The sequence below is a fragment of the Pseudorca crassidens genome, chromosome 1, assembly GCF_039906515.1.
Source record: "Pseudorca crassidens isolate mPseCra1 chromosome 1, mPseCra1.hap1, whole genome shotgun sequence".
Lineage (NCBI taxonomy): Eukaryota > Metazoa > Chordata > Mammalia > Artiodactyla > Delphinidae > Pseudorca > Pseudorca crassidens.
In genome coordinates, this window is record NC_090296.1 from 187,761,099 (window position 1) to 187,783,791 (window position 22,693).

The following is a 22,693-nucleotide window of genomic DNA, read 5'->3' on the forward strand; positions in this document are numbered from 1 at the left end:
GATTGTGTTCATAGAAAAATCCAAAAGCATCTACAAAAAAGCTATTCAAACTAATAAGAGAGTTTTGAAAAGTCATAGTATTTGATACACAAAATCAGCAGTATTTCTATATACTGGCAATAGGCAACTGGAAATTGAAATTCAAAGAAAAACTTACTGTATATAATAGTGAAACCAAGGGCAGTCATCAGTTAGATCCCTTAAACTATAACTTGCTTAATAAATAACATCCTGTAACTTGCCTTCACTGACGAAGCTTGCTTTGTTTTCAAAAACTGCATACCCTCCAAGCTTCACGTAGCTTAGACAATATATCACAAGACGCCTTTCATCACCCCCTATAGATAACACCTCTGACATATGGATTGCTATAGTACAGTTGTTTTTTCAGGAACGGAGTTAGTCTTGCCCAGGTCAAATCAGTCAAGACCCCCAACCATTAAACTGGTCCTGTGCAAATCTGATGGATGACCATTTGACATCGTAGAACCAAAAATTCCACCCTCAGATCATCCTAACGCCGTCATTTTCTGAACATGCATCCCAGGAAGAAGCATGTAACTCAGATACACCTGTGCAGAACACAGGTTATGCTGTAGGAATCAACAACATGATTTTTAAACTTATGTGGAAAGACAAACAACTAGAATAGCTAAAACAGTTATGAAGAAGAACAAAGTTGGAGGACACATACTACCTGATTTCCAGACTTCTGTACAGATACAGTAATCAAAACAGTGTGGTATTGACCAAAGAATAAGCACGTAGATGAACAGAACTGAACAGAGTGCTCAGAAATAGACCCATGCACATACAGTCAATTGATTTCCAGTCAAAGATCAAAGGCAATTCAATGGAAAAGAACAGTCTTTTCATCAAATGATCTTGGAACAAGTGGACACTCACTTGCCAAAAAAAAAAAAAAAAAACCTTGATCTGTACCATATTAACAAGTTAACACAACATGGATCACACACCTAGATCTAAATTTAAAACTAGGAAACTTTGTGAAGAAAATAGAGGATAAAATCTTCATGACCTTGAATTAAGCAAAGATTACTCAATGAAAGGATGCTCAACATCATTATTCACCGGGGAAATCCAAATTAAAACCACAGTGAGATACTATCAGCTAGCTGAATGGGTAAAAAAACAAAGAAAATAAAGAAATCCTGACAATACCTAGTGTTGCCAAAAATGTGAAGCAACTGGAACTCTCATGCACGTTGGTGGGGAAGCAAAATTATTCAATCACTTTGGAAAACAGCTTGGCAATTTCTTCTGTCTACTCCCCGTATGACCTAGGAATCTCAAGACAAATTTACTCAAGAGAAACAAAGACATAAGTACATACAGAAACAGGCAGGTGAATATTTAGAGCCGCCTGATTCATAATCACCCCAAAAAGGGAACAAACCAAACAGCTGATGAATGATTTTAAAACTGGCGCATCCAGATAATGAAATCCTACTTGACAACAAGAAATGAACCATTGGGACACACAACAATAGGGATGAATTTCAAATGAATGATGCTAAGCTTTACAGATTTACTAAGGCCACATGATATTTGATTACATTATACGACATTCTGCAAAGAGCAAAACTCCAGGGACAGAAAATAGATCAGTGGTTGCCAGAGCCTGGGGCCTGGGGAAAGGATTAACTACCAAGGGACACAAGGGCATTTTTTGTGGTAAGGGCTGTGCTATGCCTTGATTGTGGCGACTTACATGACCGTATGCATCTGTCAAAACTCATAGAACTGCAAACTAAAAGAGGGAAATTCTATTGCACGTAAATTATGCTTCAATAAACCTCACTTTAACTTTTTTAAGATTTTAAAAGATTTTTTTAAAAAGCTGTTTGCTGGGGAAAAATACAGTAAGAATCAGAGTCAAGTAAAAAAGAAAAAAAAGTCTAAGAAGGAAGCACAGCTACTTAAATCAGGATGAAAGACACCTCAAGAGAGAAAAGATTTTTAAGAGAAGATGAAACCAATAAATTAGGTTTAAGATGTCTGCAAAAACAAACAAACAAAAACAAAAAAACCCCAGCTTCATCCTGCCCTGAGAGGTCATCAGGAAAATAGAGTATCTTAAGAAATAAGAACTAATTTGCCAGATACTCAAGAGCTGAGGCAACTGAGTCAAAGAAAGAGAATGGTAGGCAGAATTCTAAGATGCCCTCCCATCCCTATCCCCCGTGTACACACCCTTTGTGTATAATCTCCTCCACGTACATGCGGGTGTGACTTGTAAATATAATAGGAATTCACTCCCATGATTAGGTGATTAGTCAATCGACTCTGAGTTCATCAAAAAGAGCTTATCTGGGTCCCCCGGTGGCGCAGTGGTTAAGAATCCGCCTGCCGATGCAGGGGACGCAGGTTCCAGCCCTGGTCGGGAAGATTCCACATGCCGCGGAGCAACTAAGCCCGTGCGCCACAACTACTAAGATGGCGTGCCTTAGAGCCTGTGCTCTGCAACGTGAAGCCACTGCAGTGAGAAGCCCGCGCACCGCAACGAAGAGTAGCCGCCACTCGCCACAACTAGAGAAAGCCTGTGCGCAGCAACGAGGAACCAGTGCAGCCACAAATAAATAAATAAATAAATATTTTTTTAAAAAGCATCACAAAAGGCAACAGCATAGAGAAAAGAGGGGAAGGCTAAGGGCAGACGTCCTTGGAGAATAATCTCTCTCAATTCCATCCAGTGGTGGCCAAGAAAACCCAGCACAGACTGGTGGAAGTTCCTCGTTGCTCTTGATAACTCACTGTCCCTACAGGTTTTACTTCTCTACCTCCACGCCCTGACCACAGTCACCCAAGTACTAACACACCTCTCTGGGGGGGACACCCTCCCACAGGTCTCCAGGGCCAATAGTGACATCCAGAGCAGAAACACGTCTGTATTCACTGGACTTCCTTAATACTCATTCTCAACACGGCCGTTGGTGAGACTAGGCACCAGGAAATAACCACTCAACTTTATAACCATAAAAAAAGCATGAATCATTCCTGAATCATCTTTCCCTACATGGGAAATATAATAGGAGGGTTCCCCCTGCCCAAAGAATATTATCTGAATTACAGGTTGTAGTATCTTGAAAATTAAAATAAAATACATCCTTCATCTTCATAATATTATTAGTTCTTTGATTTATAGCACTGTTCATTCTGAACATCATATAATGAAAATGGAGTAAATCATAACTTACCCTGTAACTTTTTAGTCTGATGAAATCAACCTTCATAGAGACAAATCTATCAGAATTTCGACTGATGTTCTTAAGGTGTTCTACCAGATCTGCACAGAACTTGTAGCCTCCTTTAAGTACACACAGGACCATAATGTCACAGTATCCTATGTCTTTCATAATATCCTTAGCCAGCCGTTCAATTCTGAAAGAAGGGATTAAAAGATATATTAAAGCATGACTACTTCTGAGCATTTTTGTTCCTTTCCCAAAAAATGCATGATGTACTCTACATATTAGATTATGCAGGAGAATGTGGAGAAGGGCTTGGGAGACAGAATGTTACAGATAAAGAAGCTCTGTTAAAGTTGGATAAAGAGAAAGTGTTCAAAACATATTTCTAATAAACACATCATCAATCATACATTTTTGCTCCTCTGCATCACAGAAAATGATTAAGGTGTAAAATATGATGTCAAAGATCACGAAGGCTATTATTTGATCACTACAGAGCCTCGCTGTTAGCTTTAACGAGGCTATGATGGCATGTGGTGATATTACGTTCCCTTTAAAGCAGAGAAGAAGGAAATGGAGGATGACTCACCCACCTGACCACGTTAGACGAGACTGGAGGAAAAGTCAAGACCACAGTAACTATCGAAAGAATAATATTTGACTTATATTTGATGAAGATAACACGTTACCTCTATGAGAGGTGCTCTGGGCAATCTCAGTGGACACCATCTCCACAGATCACAGTTTGAATGGTGTCTCCTGAAGTTCTACCATGATGCAGCCTTGGGCTGGCATCCAACACCTAATGTGGAACTGTCATTGTATTTTTTCTCATTGTTTCATATGTATAAGTCCATTGCCCATACACCCATACAACACTAAAACCTTGAATGAAGGTAGGATCGAAGGCGCACACTTTCTAAAATATTCCCACTGGCACCTCAAACTGAATTAGATTTAAAACAGATGAAGTGAATGATGTGAAAAAATAAAATATTATATCACCTATGTTTTAAATATGTAATATATATACTTTATATATTTTTATAGTTTTTTTATTTGTGTGTGTATATGTGCATGCATATACATATAAAATGACAACCATGGGTTCATGTAATGTGTCTCAAAATATGATCAACGAAACGTACATCAGCATACCAAATATTCCTTTTATATATATATATATTTTTTTTTTTTTTTGCGGTATGCAGGCCTCTCACTGTTGTGGCCTCTCCTGTTGCGGAGCACAGGCTCCGGACGCGCAGGCTCAGCGGCCATGGCTCATGGGCCCAGCCGCTCCGCAGCATGTGGGATCTTCCCGGACCGGGACACGAACCTGTGTCCCCTGCATCGGCAGGCGGAATCTCAACCACTGCGCCACCAGGGAAGCCCCAAATATTCCTTTTTTAAAGAATTTTTTTGATGTGGACCATTTTTAAAGCCTTTATTGAATTTGTTACAATACTGCTTCTGTTTTATGTTTTGGTTTTTTTGGCCATGAGGCATGTGGAACCTTAGCTCTCCAACCAGGGATCGAACCTGAATCCCCTGCATTGGAAGGCGAAGTCTTAACCACTGGACCGCCAGGAAAGTCCCCAGCATGCCAGATATTCTATAAAAAGGGACACTTGTTTCCAGCATGATGCAGTGAGGAGGTCAACACATCCTCTTCACAAAGAGAAAGTAGAAAGTCGGACAAAACTGTCAAAAGCAACTATTTCAGCGCTCTGGAAATCAACCAAAGGCGTGCACCAAACTGAGAATCATTTATTCATGAAAACACTGAACACTGGGTAGAAACAGCACAGATCTGTGGTATTCTTGCCTGAGAATGGTCCCCTCTCCCTGGCCCCCAATCTGCTCTACTGTTCAACCGGGTAGTCAAGCAGGGTGGGGCACTGCTCACCCGATGGGGAACACCATCAGTTAACACGGCCATCTTGGTAGCATGCGAACAGGGAGGGCCAGGGGCCCCGTTATCCTGAAATTGCAGTCCTGTTTGAGCAACTACCTAGCAGACTAGTCACAGATTTAATAGAGAGTTCCAGGAGGTTACAGTCATGGGAGAGGGGCACATAATAAACTCTCCACATACCCCAAGTCAACCAGAAGCTGTGCATATGCACTGCAGAGACTAGTGTGGGCCCAGGCCACCACATATCCCTGAATGGTGGAGCCCGTAAACCCACGCGGCAGAGACACGGGAAAGCTCAGTGGAAAGTAAAAGCCAGGGAAGGCTTGAAAAAGGCTGGAAATTTGAATGTGCTTGCCAGGCTCCCACACACATTCATCAGCAAAGAGTGGAGGCCTCCCTGGCTCCAGGTGTCTGAGTACAATCTCTACCCAATCTTAGGCTGAAGATTAAGCTATTCAGACACAAGCATGAACTCTGGTGAGCAAAACTTAAAAGGAAAAACAAGAAAAATAAACTGCACATCATCAGAGGCTACACATTGTGGGGGAGACAGTTTTCACAGACTGGCAGACAAAAAAAGAAACAAAGAACAAGGGCAGGGGCTTCCCTGGTGGAGCAGCGGTTAAGAATCTGCCTACCAATGCAGGGTACACGGGTTCGAGCCCTGGTCTGGGAAGATCCCACATGCCGTGGAGCAACTAAGCCCGTGCTCCACAACTACTGAGACTGTGAGCCACAACTATTGAGCCCACGTGCCACAACTACTGAAGCCCACATGCCTAGAGCCCGTGCTCCGCAACAAGAGAAGCCACCGCACCGCAACAAAGAGTAGCCCCTGCTCGCCGCAAGGAGAGAAACCCCGTGCACAGCAATGAAGACCCAACGCAGCCAAAAATAAATAAATATATAAATAAATTTATTTTAAAAAAAGAAGGCAATGAATAGGAAATAGTTACAAATATGGTAGAGATTAAACCAAGTATATCAATCATCATCACTTTAAATGTGAATTGTCAAAATACACCAATTAAAGGCAGAGACTGTCAGAGTGTATCAAAAAAACACCCTAATATATGTTGTCCACAAGAAATCCATTTTAAATATAAAGACACAGATAGATTAAAGGGGTTGCGAAAGATGTACCATGTTAACATAATCAAAAGAAAGCTGGAGTAGTTGTATCAATTACAGACAAAGCAGACCTCAGAGCAAAGAAACTGTCAGGAATAAAGACTGACATTAGTGTATTAAAAAGAGGTCAATTCTCCAGGAAGACCTAACAGTCCTTCATGCGTCTGCACCCAACAACGAGTACCAAAAAACTTATTGAACTGTAATAAGTAGATGAATCCACTATTGCAGTTAGAGACTTCAACACCCCTCTCTCAGTACTTGACAGATCCAACAAGGCAGAAAACCAGTAAGGATACAGTTGAAAGAAACAGTACCATATACCAACTGGACCTGGCTGACATTTGTAGAATACTTCACCCAACATTGTCCTTAAAAGATATCAATAATAAAATGAAAAGACAAGCCACATACTAGTGGGAAATGTTTGCAAATCATGTGCCTGATAAAGGACTTGTGTCCAGAATATATAAAGAACTCTTACAACTCAATAAGAAGAGAAACAACCCAACTGCAAAATTAGCAAAAGACTTAAATAGGCATCTGTCCAAAGAAGATGTATGAATAGCTAACAAGCACACTAATCATTAGGAAAATGCAAATTTAAACCACAACGAAATACCTTTATATATCCACTAGAATGGCTATAATTAAAAGGACAAACAATACTAGATGTTGGCAAGTATGTGGAGAAACTGGAACCCTCAAACACTGCTGGTGGGAATGTAAAATGGTGCAGCCACTTTGGAAAATAATTGGCGGTTTCTTAAACTTACCATGAAACTCAGAATTCCTCTCCAAGAGAAATGAAAAGATATGCCTACACAAAGACTTGTACATGAATGTTCATGGAAGCATTATTCACAATAGCCAAAAACTAGAAATCTAAACGTCCATCAACTGATGAATCAATAATCAGATATTGTATGATTTAATTTATATGAAGTGCTCAGAAAAGACAAATTTATAGAGAAAGAAATCAGATTAGTGATTGCCTGATGGTGGGGGTAGGAGCAGAGACTGACAACAAACTTTTGGTGATGAGAGAAATATTGTAAAACGATGGTGGTGATGGTTGCCTCACCATAAAAATGTACCAAAAATCATTTACCTACAATGGGTGAGTTTTGTAGTATGTAAATTATATCTTAATAAATTCATTTTAAAGGTGGGAAAGGGCATTCTTGGGATGCCACTCCAGACCACTGAATCAGAATTTCTAGACAAAAAGCTTAAGATTATGCATTTTTACAAGTTCACTGGGTAAGTCTCCTGTAGAGGGAACTGGTAACCTTACCAGGATTCAATTGTGTACTAAATCAGGATGCAATTAACTTAAGTCATAAATTAATTTTCAGATGAGAAAAGCAGGAATTTGTTTAAACCAGGGGTTCCCAAACTCGTGTGAAGAGAAAACGCTTCTGAGAGTTATTAAGAAGTGAATTGAGTACAAAGACACCCACTACACAGAAAAGGTGCTTTAACTGCTAAAGTCAAGCAGATTCCTTCCCTACCCCTCCCCTTTCTTTGCAGGAATCTGTATCTTTAATATGAATTGCCAACATGGAGGTCTAGCAAGTTGGGAGATGCCAAATTTCTTACATTTATTTCATCACAGAACCTGTTTTCCCTTCAAGGATTAAAACTCATATACCATGGAAGGCCACCTGAGGCTGTGAGAAACCACAAACTAGACCTTATTTTAATAATATACTATAGTTTGAGAGGATGCACAATGTGCAGATCTTATCCAGTGGAAACTCTTAGAATGTGAGCGAGAGAATGACATTTCCTTTTGCTTACAGACAGGCACTGACGGAAAGATAATATCCTGGGAATAGTGACCATCCAGTGCTTTTCAAACTTTCCTTTGGCTGAGGATCTATTTTACAAGTTAAATGTTAACTCAGAAGAATATAACAGCTTAAAAAAACAGAGGCAGAAATACAACGGCTTAAGGAAAAGGGTAGAGCGGGGAGCCCGAAGTTTCAGTTTCTCCTGCTCCTTAGAGCCTCTCCCGCCCCAATTTCTGAGTCTGAAATCCATGAAGCTTGTTTTTCATATAAATGTGAAGGCTTAAGTACTTGATCTTCGTACAAGAAATTAGAGGTCCATGGAAAGGCAAGAGTCGGGGCGTTAAGGAAGCCTTGTTAAAGGGATAGGACCTATCAGTCCTGAAGGCTGTGGTGGGCTGAACTGGAGGGGGCTCTCTGAAAACCAAAAAACTAGTGAGGGTGACTTAGGGGCTGAGAACAGGAGAGAAAATGTTGGCTTTCGAAAAGCCAATCGGCTAGGAAGGAGCCAGAGGATATCTATGTCGACGGGTCCAAAAGAACTAGAAACACTACTTGCGAAACAGTTCTGTGCTGCTATTTTTAAGTTGCAAATATTCCTATTTCTAAAACATCACCACTGAAAACCTAATTGTGCACAGACTGGCCAACCTGTGAGAAAAGACTTATTTGAGATAAATACAAGTCGCAGGAAAAGCCTTCAGGGGTGTGGCCTGTGAAAGCAAAGGTCACCTCTTAACCGTCCCTGGTTAAGAGTCTGTGAAAAACGTGAGACAAACGCTTTCCCAACCCTCATTTTCATCAGTTTGTACAGGACATTGTTATTTTGAGGCTGTTACTTGTGATGCAACACCTTCCGTATGTATAGCCTTCTCACCATTTCCCCTGAACAAATATCCCAGGAACTAGTTCATGTAAAGCACAGATTTATTTTATTCCAAATTCTCTGTAATATAAAAGTTCTGTGTACCGTTATATAGAAGAGACTCCGGAATAGGGTCCCCAAGTGTACCGTTTGATTCACACAGGAGAGGGCTAGACAAAACTTACACAGCAAAAAGCACTCACCTGTCCACAACGATGCCATGAGGGATGAGGACATAGTCCAAATCTCCGTAATAGTGCTGTGGGTACGTGAACAAATTCAAGTCGTAGCCTGGCCAGTCGTCCATAATCTGTAAATCAAATTATCTTGGTTACAATATTTTTCATTGGAAATTTATTTTAAGAAACATAAATAAACAAGAGCATCCTTTGAAAAAAAGAATAATATTGAAAACAGACTAGGTCTGATAATCCATATGGCATTAAATTATATTCCATAGGACTTCCCTGGTGGTCCAGCAGTTAAGACTCCGTGCTCCCAACGCAGGGGACCTGGCTTCGATCCCGGGTCAGGGAACTAGTTCCCGCAAGCTGCAACTAAGACCTGGTACAGCCAAGTAAGTTTTTTAAAAAATTATATTGCGTCAACCTATGAGAAGCCAGGTGGGACAAGGTAATTTGTTTCATGTAACCTGACGAAGGACCTACTGAAGTGAACAGGGAACTCCACTCCTGACGTTTGGCATCACAAGATAAAATACCAACTTAATGCCTTACAGCTAACCTGACAGCATTGTTTGCAAGAGTGCACATATGTAAATATACAATTTACTTATACAATTTATAAGTAAAATTATGTTTGTAATTACAGGCAAACCTTTTATTGCGCTTTGCAGATAGTATGCTTTTTACAAATTGAAGGTTTATGGCAACCTTGTGTTGTCAGATGATGCTCTCAGCATTTTTTAGGAATAAATTTTTTTTTTTTTTTTTTTTTTGCGGTACACGGGCCTCTCACTGCTGTGGCCTCTCCCGTTGCGGAGCACAGGCTCCGGACACGCAGGCTCAGCGGCCATGGCTCACGGGCCCAGCCGCTCCGCAGCATGTGGGATCTTCCTGGACCGGGGCACGAACCCGTGTTCCCTGCATCGGCAGGCGGACTCTCAACCACTGCGCCACCAGGGAAGCCCCCATCTGCGTATTTGAAGAGCATCACATCTGCTCTGCCTTGACCAGCAAATCAGCTGGTGGCAACTGTTGAATCTGCACAGAGTAACTCTAGCTTCTACCCTGAGAACTCCTGGGGTCTGCTACCACCATCAACACCACAACGGCTGGTCAGAGCCAGAACCGCCAGCTGAACATGAGGAGATTCCAGAAGATGCACTGGCAGACCACGACAAAGACCAGACGAGAAGCCTGACCAGCGCCAGGCCCCAGGGAGATCACCCAAGGGCACAGCGCTTTCCGGCTCCCCTGCTAGACCACACACACTACCCACCCTACCTCTTGCAGCCCTCCCAGAGGCAGCGGCATGAACTAGTGGCCACTCTTCCCACCACGGAAATCCTGCAGTACCCCCTGCCTGGCTGAATCTCAGAGACTCTCTAGCCCATGTTCTAGGGCTCAGCTCTGACACTTAATATGATGTTAGGAAAATTACACCTGAGACTCATTTCCCCCTCCTTTAAATAAGACACAATAAAACCCACGGACAGGGTTGTTTTGAGGATAAAAAGACAGAGCAGATAACGTACTTAGAGTTCCTAGCACATCTCCAGGTATATAATAAATGCTTAATAAATGACGCCCCCAAAAAGAAAAGAATGATAAAATGACAAAACAAACCTACATATAAAAACTGTACTGGTTATCTGTAGCTCAGAGGCAGCATGGAGTAATGATTAAGAGCATGGCTTAGAAGTCTAACACACCCAGGGGTGAATTTACTAGCTGTTAGACCTTGGGCATTTTAACCTCTCTGGGCCACAGTGTTTTAATCTATAAAAGGGAGCCGATGCCTACCTCATATGGCTATTTCAAGGATTAAATAAGATAGATAATGGACATAAAACTCTTACATCAGTATCTGGTCTACAGAACGCTGCAGTAAACGTTAACCAGTTAGATGTACTGAAACATCAATAGTTTACTTACAAATTACATGTGTCCATTAATTTAAAGAAGTGCTTTACACCTACCTGCCAAAGTTTTATTACCCTAGTTAAAGCTGTAAATTTCAAAGTAGAAGCAACGTGTTTCTCTAAAACTATCCTATCAGCAAAACCAGCCTATTTCCCAATGAGTCTGAAATAGTGAGTTTTCACTGTAGAGATAAGAGACAATTAGAAATGAGGGAACCACGGGTTTATCCTTAATAGTGCATACAAACTGCATTGTAAATGTGTCCTAGACCTGAAGGAATGGAGGCTGCTAGGAACTGCAGATAATTATGTTATTCATCTGCTTTTTGAAAAATCAAAACAAGAAGTCTTTAAATAGTTTCAGTCTCACAGATAATATGCTCTAAGTTTATTCAGAACAATGCCTTCTCTGTTCAAAGACGCAAAATATGGCCAAGCTGGGGAAGTGACAAACACACTGAGCCGCTTTACACCACATCCAAACCCCGGAACTCCTTCGGACTCTCTTTTCCCCATTGGAAGATATACTGAAGACCTTCTTTCTAAGTCATCAGAAATAAATTTTTTTGCTTAGAATATGTCTTGCCTTATTTTTCAAGTTGTATCCCCTAGGGAGAAAAATAGTTTGGAAACACATACAAAAAGCTAATCTTGGGGGACTTCCCTGGTGGCGCAGCGGTTAAGAATCCGCCTGACAAGGCAGGGAACATGGGTTCGAGCCCTGGTCCGGGGAGATCTTACGTGCCGCGGGGCAACTAACCCCGTGCGCCACAACTACTGAGCCTACACTCTAGAGCTCGCCAGCCACAACCACTGAGCCCACGCGCCACAACTACTGAAGCTTGCACGCCTAGATCCCGTGCTCCGCAACAAGGGAACCCACTGCAATGAGAAGCCCGCACACCCCAACAAAGAGTAGCCCCCGCTCGCCACAACTAGAGAAAGCCCATGTGCAGCAACGAAGACCCAAAGCAACCAAAAAATTTTTTTTAATTTTTTAAAATGTATTTGCATCAACATCTTTAAAAAAAAAAAAAAAAGCTAACCTTGGCTCCTCTCTGCTGCTAAGCCCCAAAGCCTGGGCCCTACTCTCTCCTTCAGGCAGTGACCACGGCGGCCGCCAATTTCAGGTTCACATCCACCTGTCCACTGTTAGAGAGGAAGGGAGTCTCGTCCCACAGTTCTGCTTCTGGGAATCCCAGACAAGAACGTCAACTGGCCCAGCTGGGGTTACTGGTCCAGCCCCAGAGCCAGGGAAGGGGGTGCACTGTGAGGGATGCCTCAGAGCCACACGTTGAGAAACTGAGTCGAAGCTGTGTCCTCAAAGAAGGGTCCCAGGTTCTGCTACCAGGGGAATGAAGGGGGGCTCCACAGACCAAATAACATCCTGTATCCTGCATGCCTTCCTCTTCTGTGGGGTTTCTGTACCCGGAAGGGGAAACTCATCACATCTAGTAAAGTCGTTTCCATGGGGGGAGGGGGAGGGAGATGCCATAACAGAAGCACAATCATTTCAGATTTTCTCTTCTCCTTACTCCTACCAAACTCACATGTGTAGGGCACTAACTATGCTTCTTTGATAATGGTTCTGTAAAAGTAAACCATATCTAATAACTTGATCCCCAAAGACCAGAGAGGTAGAGAAATCTTTTCTCTCCCTGAGAAGCAACAAAGATATACCAACTGAGGTGTGTGTGTGCGGGTGGTAGGGGGGACACTGGTAGCCAGTCTATCCTGAGCAAAGTTTCCGAACTCAGGGTCTACATCTCCGATTTGGTAATTAGCACTTGCTCCCATTTACTGTTAATAATCTACTAATGTCCTACCTCCCCGAGTAAACTGAAAGCCATGTGTAGGCGAGAGCCATCTTCAGTCTCTTCATTTTCCCTTCTCTTGCACGAACTGTATTTCTCATTTTAGGCTCAAGTCATCTGGCTCTATGTCCCTTGCCATCTTTAACACCAAGTTTCTACCAACTCAGACTTGACTTCTCCACCTCATTTCTGGACACTCCAATACACACCTTGATGATCCTTCTAGCTACTCCATCTTGTAGTAACTTCACCTACCTTAGCTCAAACGACTTCGCCTCTAGTCCACCTTAGCCACATCCCGTCCGTCCCAGCAGCCTCCCCTTTGACATTCTTCTCCAGAAGCACAGCTTCCCATGTAGCACAGTGCTGGAAAGCTGGCTTCAACTTCTGCCATCTGCTAATCATGTGACCTTGGTGATTGCTTATCATTGCCTCAGTTTCCTCCTCTGTAAAATGGGGATTATAATATCCCTACCTCAAAGATTTGTGAGGATTAAATGAATCATACAGGAAAACCACATAGTAAGTGCTCAATAAATACTTGCCATTACTACCTGCCCCCTTACCCACCGGTACTAAAATTTCCCTTTGATTTTTTCCAACCCATCCTTGAGCGCTCTCTGCTTTCCCAGTATACCTACCCTCCTAAGCTTTCCTCTTCCTCTCGACCCTTCCATCAGCACCTTGAATTCATTCTGAATTTGCCTTGCCTGCCCATATCCAACTTGATATTAATGTAATTATCCCAAGTTCTACTGGAGAGAATGACATAAATGCAGGGATGATCTCCATTATACCTTGATTATTTCCAACCTTGGTGGACCCTCTCACTACCTTCCTGCATCTTTCACAAAATTACCTTGCTTTTGAGAAAGCTTCTTTTAGCAGTGATAGATCGGGCTACTTACTGTTCCATCATTTGCTTTTTAGACTTTAACAATCTAACATTCCTATTAGTCATATCGACTGACCTCATTCATTTTTAAGACTATCTATTATTAGATACTAGTACTATATTTTAACCATTCTACTGATGGAATAGTTGTTTAAAAGATTCTCACTTCTGATGGCTTCGTTTTTTCCATCTTGATGCCACTTGCTCTTCCTGAGGCATCTGTCCCTCCTGCTGACCTCTTATCCTCACCTCCACAAAACTCTGTTCCCTAGGCACCTACCACCCCGTCTGCTCTCTCCTACTTTGCTACTCCTTCTTGGTCTCCTTTTCTGGCTTCTCCCAGACACTCGGCCTGTTACATTTGGGGCTTTCTACCCTTAACAATAGTTTCACATTTCTTCTCCATGTTCACTGGGCAGCCCTATCCACTACCAAGCATCAGATATTTTTCTATTTGCTGACAGTTTCCGAATCTAACCAATCACCCTCCTGAATTCCAAACGGGAGTTTCAAATTGCCTCCTGTGCATCCTGACCCATAGGCTTTACAGGCACTAGAGACTCAACTTGTCCAGAATTTTCATCCCCCTCCAACTCACCCGAAATCTAGGCCTGACCATCCTCTCCATGGCAACTGGAATGACCTTTTTTTTTTTTTAAAGCATAAACTGGATGTCACGATTCCTTCTCAGAATGTAATGATTTCTTTGCCCTTGGCAGGCGCTGTCTTGAAGACCCTTCTTCAGAGTCTCCACGTGGCTACCTCCTGCTTAGCCTTCAGGTCTTGGCTCAGATGTCACGGAGGGGCTGCTCTGCCTGAGCTAAAGCAGCATCCCCAGGCCTCCGCCAACCACTCTCTGTCTCATTGCTCTTGTCTTTTCACTGCACATATCACTCTCTGAAAGTATCTTCTTCGTGTATTTGCTTTCTTACTGCTTGCCTGTGTTCCCCTCTAGAATGTAAGCTCCACCAACACAGGGCTTTTTGTTTCCCCAGAGCCTAGAACACGGTCTGGAACACAGCAGGACAGTCAACATGAGTGGAATGAATAAATAAATGAACTCCTCCTTTAAGAAGGAAAGGCCCGGCTTTGAAATTAATACTGGGCAACACGGTTCAACCTGAACAGATCGGTTAGGCTGTGAGATGTTTCCTAGCAGAACGTTACTACTCCTGTAGTCCCTTCCCGGTCACACACAGATTATCTGTGCATTACAGGCTGATCCCTGAACAAAGACTCTTAATGTAGCAAGTTAGCCCACACTGCACCCGCAGATCACTTTAAACCTGACACGTTAAAACTACCACCTTTCATAGAGACCATTCTAAACCAAGCCGAAGCCAGCGGCCATAGGCCAAGACCAGATTTGATTCCAGGACACCGAGCGATGGGTACCCACCGGGCGCTGGCTGACTTCGAGGGATCCCCAGGGATAAAGAGGCTCTGGCCTGGGACACCATCCTCCCCTACCTTCTCATTCGGACGCACTACTAGCTACTCTGTACACACCCTCTCTAGTTGGCTCAGCGGGCCCAGCGCGCTGCTTCCCTTCTGACGAACCAGAGGCTCGCTCGACGGCGCTAGCGTGCCCTGAGCTCGCGCAGAGGCCCCACAGAAAGAGCCCTCGCCCGGGTTTCCAAGCTCAAGCTCCGTCCACTAGAGATCCTTTACTTCCTGGCTGCCCCGGAGCGCCCTCAGTACCCTTTCTGAAAACAGCACGTGAAGCCCGCACTGAAGGAGTCAGGAGGGAGCGCGAGAGGAAGGAAGCCCACAAGAGCGGCCCGCGGGGGTCCTCGCAGGCCCGCCCGGCGCCCGGGGGTGACTCCCGGTGGCCGGCGAGAGTGGGGAGCCGGCGCCACCCGGCCTTCACGCGGGAGTAGCGGATTCCTGGCGCGGGGGGGCGGGGGGGACACTGAGGACACGGGGTGAAGGGATGTTAAGCGGGGGGGTCAGGCTGGGGGAGGGGGAGGATGGAAGCGATCCCGTCGGGAGGGAAGAACAAAGCCGTGGCCCGCTCTCTCCCGAATGCATTTCGGGCGTTTAATCTAAAAGGGGGGGTGCCAACAAGGGAGGGGCGGGGAGCGCGCGACTCGGCCCCGAAACCGGAGTTGCATTTACCACGACGCCTCGCCCGTAGTCTGGCGCCTCCTCACGGCTCCCGGCCATGTTTCTCCGGGGAAAGCGGGAAGGCAAGAAGCGCGCGGGAAGAAGCCGGGATGGTGACGGGCCGGGAAGGGAGGGGGGGAGGGCGTGGGAGGGGGCCCGCCCCGCCCCGGGCCGCCGGGCGACCAAGCCGCGGCGCGCCGACGACCCCACGCCTGGCGCGGCTCCAGCGCCTCGGCCCGCGCCCCCAACCCGGGCGGCTGCTCGGGCGCTGGGCGGGGGGGCGGGGCCCGGGGCGGGGGCGCGGGGCGCAGCTGCGGAGCGGCGTCCTCTCCACCTCAGCGCCGTCCCCCGGGCGCCCGCGCGTGTTCCCCTGCGGCCACCGCCAGTCTACGAGCCCCCAGCCCGAGCCCCGCGGGGACCTGCGAGACCCAGGCTGCCCGCGGCTCGGTTTTTACAGGAACAGAAAGCGTGCCCAGGTCCCCCGCCTCCCTGGGTCTGTCGTCCCAGCTTTCGGGCTGACAAGGTCCTTGAAGCCTTCCTGCTGACTTTCAGGCGCTGTTTATCCCAAGTAAATCCGCGAAAGAGCCTGCAGTAGAGGATGTTCTCGAAGTACGGCTGTGGGCGAAGCTATGATGTGTTTTTTAAATCCTCGAACTGCCCAGCCAGGAGGAGCTTGAAAGAGCCGTGCGGTGGCTTATCCCTGAACCATGCCCGCGGTTACAGGATGTAGACTGGGAAATAGGGCCTTTCCTTTACCCCTTTCAGGGCGAAAAAAAGAGAGAAGTTTTGACACATCATCTACTTTACCACTTTTGTAAGAACGTATGGTCAGATTTTAACTGTTTCAGGTTGCAGCTTAATGCCATCGCTCTTCCCAGATTCAGAAGCCTTCTTTCATGAATCTTTTGTTAATTCAACCCCTGATCCCAGCCTTCCCCGGAATGAGGGTCCCGGTTCTTTGTCTGTTCCTCAAGGGCCCTGCCCTCCCTTTATATGCATTCATTGCCCTGGTCTTTTCCCTCCCGCCTCATCCTTTGCAGCCCCGCTCAGGTTTGAAGCCCCGAGCTGAACTCGGGCCCCTCCGAAAGACTATCTTGTTCATCTTCGGGTCCGGCACAAGGGAGGGAGAGGAATGCTGATTTTGCTTGGTTTGAGGGGAAAATAGTTATCAGTCAGTAATGTCACTGTGGGTTGGAAAAATGTTAGTCATTCCGACATGGCCGCGCTCAAGCCTGTTTGTCCTCTCCTATGTGCCAGCACGTGGAAGGAAGGCAGCCTCGTGGATTGCTGAAATTAGGTGCTGTGCTTGTGGGCTGGCTCTCATAAACTGGGTGACAGTGTTTCCTGCACAGGTAAACATTTTTTCTCGATAAGTGTCAGACGTCCGTGTTTCGGGCCATTTTTATAGTCTGACCTCTTTTCTCAAAGGTGAGGGACCATCTTCTATTTTCATTGTCAAAGACCAGGCCCAGGAAGCATCTTCACAACCAAAGTCATTTAAACTTCCAGAAACTGAAAAGTGGTGATCCAACTTTAGAGTTCAGAAGACTCTTTTGGGGAGGCAGCCACCCGCCTACTCGGTAGGTTATGGTGGAGAAGCTCTGTGTTCAGACTCAGACATCTGCACCAAGACACTCAGGTGAATGTGATGCAATGGTTCACCAACCATGCCTTAAGGAATCCCACTGTCTTACTGCTGCAAAATCAAATTTACCCATAGGATGCTCAGTGTTGGTACATGGGCCTTAGGGACAAGAAACTTCAAAATAGGTTACAGATGTAGCTGCTCTACTGAAATCAAAAAGCTACTACTGGGCTTCCCTGGTGTCGCAGTGGTTGAGAGTCCGCCTGCCGATGCAGGGGACACGGATTCGTGCCCCGGTCCGGAAGGATGCCACATGCCGCGGAGCGGCTGGGCCCGTGAGCCATGGCTGCTGAGCCTGCGTGTCCAGAGCCTGTGCTCCGCAACGGGAGAGGCCACAACAGTGGGAGGCCCGCGTACCACAAAAAAAAAAAAAGCTACTACTGTGTGCCCAGCCCAGGCACTGTGGAAGATGTAAAGGATATGGTAGATAAATCTTTCCTTAGAAAGGCCATTAATTAAATGTAAAATCCAGTAGGTTCACAAGAAAAAAAAAAGTCACTTACTTGAATGACAACAGGAATCTTAAGAATGCACACTCAAGAACATCCCGTAGGGACCCATAGGACATCCTATGAAGGATACAGAATGATGCACAAATCATTTTTTTAAATTCATTTTATTTATTATCTTTTTATATTTTGATAACATTTTGTGTGATCTACTTATACTTCTATACTTTGGACAGCATTAATGTAATACAATATACATTTGATATCACAAATAGCATTTGCAAGAACCGATGATACCCAAGAATAACAAATCATTTGTCCAGACTTTACTCTTAATCTTGCATATGAGGACTCAGAGGCAAAAATTCTTTTTAAATCTCAAATTTCTGTTATGTGTCTAGTGCAATGGCTTCAGACCAGGATTCTGATTTTTCTAGCAATAATCCATATGACGTGAGCCACTGAGGCTAAGCCAATTACATCCATCAATATGCCGCAATTTTCTCATCCGTGAGAGGGGCAATACATTTCTGCTCTACTGCATATGAAGATGAGATTAACATGAGCTAACATGCAAGAGAATCCTTTGAAGAGTGCTATAAAACTGTTATTAATTAATTAATAACTGTGTTATTAATTGGAGATGCTGTGACAATGTGTGACCAAATGTTTATAAAGTTATTTGATGGGAAAATGACAGGGTAATTGCATTTTTAAGATGGGTGTAGGGTGACCAACCACGGACAGTTATAATCTAGGGACAAGATGGGACTGGTATGATAATGGATACAGTAGAAAGAGAAAATTATTAAAATAATGGAATTTTCCATAAAAAAGGATATTTTAGCTCAGATTGTCCATTTTCTGATACTCCCTTGAAGAAGCTGTAAGGATAAAGACGTAGATCTTTACAAAGTTAATAACCAGTAAATATACTTGCATTTTTTTGTCCTTCTCTTAATCCCCTTTTAGTTGGAGGTTCCTGCATTTTCAATTCTGAAACTGTCTAGTACCATTACCATGGTGTAAACACAAATATTTATGTTTACCTGAATTCTCCACCAGGCTAAAGACTTTGTCCTAAAAGTATATACTAACCTTTTGCCAGTTTGGTTAGTTCTTGACCTTTTGCCAATGTTAATCTGTTGTTGAAGGAGTGATTCAGTCTATGTGCTGAGTTGTTCAGAGCCAGTCACTCAGTGACACCAGATTCGAAATCCGGAAGGGCATTTAGTTTTTTGAGCCCTGAAACATGAAAATAAACAAAAAAACGCTCAGCCTGGGAATTGTGTTGAAATCCATAAACATGTGAAACTTAGTGACTCAGATTGTTAGTCACAGAGTAACTGATTAGAGTCTGGATGAAATCCATTGTGAACAAAGGCCAGTAATAATGATGATGATATTTTGCTTTTTCTTAGTGCAGAACAAAACCCTTTACAAATGTTACAAGTACAAAAAAAAAACAAAAAAAGTGGAAAGATACTTTCTTCCAGATATTCAGGCTAAGTAAGAATCTTGCTACCTTTCAGGTATTTTTTTTTCCCCTCAACATAAATATAGAAAAAAATATAGTTGCAAATAATTGTAACACACAACAATTTAAGCAAAAGCCTAATTAGTATTCAATTAGCATAGCAAGCCCTCTTTCCTGGCTTCTTGTATGAAGCAGACTGGATCCAATGCGTGGTCTTAGAGTAAAAAAAAATAATGTCTCCATAACGGTTCTTACAAAGAAACCCAGGAGCTACATTCAGAATTACGTTTTGCATTATTACACTTTCACTGGTAATTAACCCTCCACTGAAGAACGCGGAGGATAAATTTGCCTGTTCTTTTGCAGTAATATCAGGCATGAGTAGTATCATCAACAGTAAGTGCTGGGCTGCTTCAGAGATATCCTCCCACTATCTCCCCATCTGACCGGAACAGGAATTGGATAGCTTCAGAGTAGAGGAATAATGTGTCCATGTGTTCCTCCAGATCTCAGAGTCCTGGCAGGCGACCTCAACTCTCTTGGCCACCATAAAGCAGTCATTGAAAGGACACAGCTGCAGGAACTAGAGGCTAAGGACTAAATAAATCCATAGTGCTGGAGGCACAAGTCATGTACGTGACCCTAACACAATGCCTTGTGGCTACGAATGAACGGATTAGCCTCTAATGGTGCAGTGGCAACTTATGCAAAATTAATTGGTGCCTCAGCCAGTGCCAAGTTTCTAATGGAAAGATGTCCACTTCACACACACGCACACGCACACGCACATACACACACAAAACCAGGAGACCTTAGTTGATGAAAACTTTTGCTGGTGTGGGGAGACTAAGGACCAAGTGGAATATGGGAACTGAATGTTCTCTTGGCTAAACATGGATTCTCTTCAGATCAGAGTTGATATACGAAAGCCACCAGCAATATCCCAGGAACTGATCCAGTTCTTGCCAGGTTCTGGGTGGTAGTTTAGGGTCGAGGCGGGGGGGGAGCTTGAGAAAGAGGCTGGGGAGAAGTAGTTTGAGGTCTGATGTTGTCTCACATGGGAAAAGAGACTGAGAAAGAAAAATAGATTTGGACACGGACATACCACCTAGAGAAACACTTACCAAAGTGTGTTTCGATTCATTTTTTTAAAATAAATTTATTTATTTATTTTTGGCTGGCCTTTCAGAGGTTGAGAAAGGCCTTAGCCATGTCCATTTAAGTTCTTTTTGCTTTTTTTTTTTTTTTTTTTTTTTTTGCTGTACGCGGGCCTCTCACCGTCGTGGCCTCTCCCGTCGCGGAGCACAGGCTCCAGACACGCAGGCTCAGTGGCCATGGCTCACGGGCCCAGCCGCTCCGCGGTACGTGGGATCCTCCCAGACCGGGGCACGAACCCACGTCCCCTGCATTGGCAGGCGGACTCCCAACCACTGCACCACCAGGGAAGCCCCAAGATAGTATTATTAACTGTAGTCACTGTGCTGTATATTAGATGGCCAGAACTTATTTGTCTTATAACTGAAAGTTGGTACATTTTGATCATTTCCTAATTTCCACCTCCACACCTTCAGTCCTTAGAAACTACCACTCTATTCTCTGCTTCTGTGAGTTTACTTTTTTAGATTTTATATGTAAGTGCGAGTATACAGTATTTGTCTTGTCTGTCATTTCATTTAGCATACTGTCCTCCGGATGCATCCATGTTGTCAGAAAAAGGAGGATTTCCTTCTCTTTTATGGCTGAATAATATTCTACTATATGTATATAGTGGAATATTATACATATATATGAAATGATATAATTTATATATAAAGCAGGATATATTGTATATTATAATGGAATACATAACATAAATATAATCGATAACATATAATATTACATTATATTCCATTAGATATATGTAAAGGTATTTCACATTTTGATGAAGATTGCATTGAGTCTATAGATTGCCTTGGGTAGAATGGACATTTTAACAATATTAATTCTTCCAATCCATGAACAAGGGATATCTTTCCATTTATTTGTGTCTTCTTCAATTTCTTTCATCAATGTCTTATAGTTTTCAGTGTACATATTTCGTTCACCTCTTTGGTTAAATTTATTCCTAAGTATTTTATTCTTTTTGATGTTATTGTAAATGGGATTGTTTTCTTCATTTCTTTTTCACATAGTCCATTGCTGGTGCAGAGAAACACAACCGATTTTTGTATGTTGATTTTGTATCCTGCAATTTTACTGAATCTGTTTATTAGCTCTTAACAGTTTCTTGGTGGAATCTTTAGGGTTTCCTATATTTAAGATCATGTCATCTGCAAAGAGAGACAGTTTTACTTCTTTCTTTCTGAGTTAGGTGCCTGCTGTTTCTTTTTCTTGCCTACTCTGGTTAAGATGTCCAGTACTATCTTGAATAGAAGTGGTGAGAGTGGGAACGTTTTTCTTGTTCTTGATCTTGGAGGAAAAGCTTTCCGTTTTTCACCACTGAGTATGATGTTAGCTGTTGGCTTATCATATATGGTCTTTATTATGTTGAAGTACATTCGTTCTATACTTAATTTGTTGAGAGTTTTTATCAGGAAAGGATGTTGAATTTTGTCGAACGCTTTTTCTCCAACTATTGAGATGATCATATTATTTTTATCCTTTACCTTGCTAATGTGGTATATCATATTTATTGATTTGTGTATGTTGAACCATCCTTGCAACTCAGGCATAGAATTCACTTGATCATGGTGTATGATACTTTTCGTGTGCTGTTGAATTTTATTTGCTAGTATTTTGTTGAAGATTTTTGCATCTATGTTCATCAGGGATATTGGTTTGTAATTTTCTTTTCTTGTACTGTCCTTATCTAGCTTTGGTGTGAGAGTAACGCTAGTCTCATAACCAGAGCTTGGAAGTGTTTCCATCTCTTTAATTTTTTAGAAGAGTCTGAAAAGGATTAGCATTGATTCTTCAGTAAAAGTTTGGTAGAATTCACTAGTGAAACCATCTGGTCGTGGGCTTTTCTTTGTTCGGAGATTTTTGATTACTGCTTCAATCTCTTTACTCATTACTGGACTCTTCAGATTTTCTATTTCTTTATGATCCAGTCTTGAGAGGTGTATGTTTCTAGGGACTTATCCATTTCTTCTGTGTTATCTAATTTGCTGGCATATAATTATTCATAATAGTCTCCTATGATCCTTTATATTTCTGTGGTATCAGTTATGCTTCTTCTTCCATTTATAATTTTATTTATAATTTTGTTAAATTATTTTATTATAAAATTATTATTTTATTTATATTAT

At 43.2% G+C, this 22,693-nt stretch overlaps 1 protein-coding gene across 7 annotated transcripts in view; it reads right to left on the bottom strand.

Moving 5' to 3' along the window:
• The window catches only part of PRTFDC1 (phosphoribosyl transferase domain containing 1), a 101,745-nt gene that overhangs the window by 73,209 nt on the left and 5,843 nt on the right, over positions 1–22,693 (bottom strand). For 2 of the 7 annotated variants that reach the window (XM_067703421.1, XM_067703411.1), the window contains exons 1-3: positions 15,848–16,003; positions 9,120–9,226; positions 3,219–3,402 (exon numbers count right to left, since the gene is read on the bottom strand). In XM_067703421.1, the coding sequence (XP_067559522.1) occupies positions 3,219–3,402; positions 9,120–9,226; positions 15,848–15,895 (339 nt within the window). In that variant the 5' untranslated portion in view covers positions 15,896–16,003. Of the gene's footprint in view, positions 1–3,218; positions 3,403–9,119; positions 9,227–12,066; positions 12,170–15,238; positions 15,655–15,847; positions 16,004–16,324; positions 16,571–17,983; positions 18,050–19,027; positions 19,175–22,693 lie in introns of those variants that run through there. The other 5 variants (XM_067703440.1, XM_067703458.1, XM_067703468.1 and 2 more) reach the window with 5 other exon arrangements.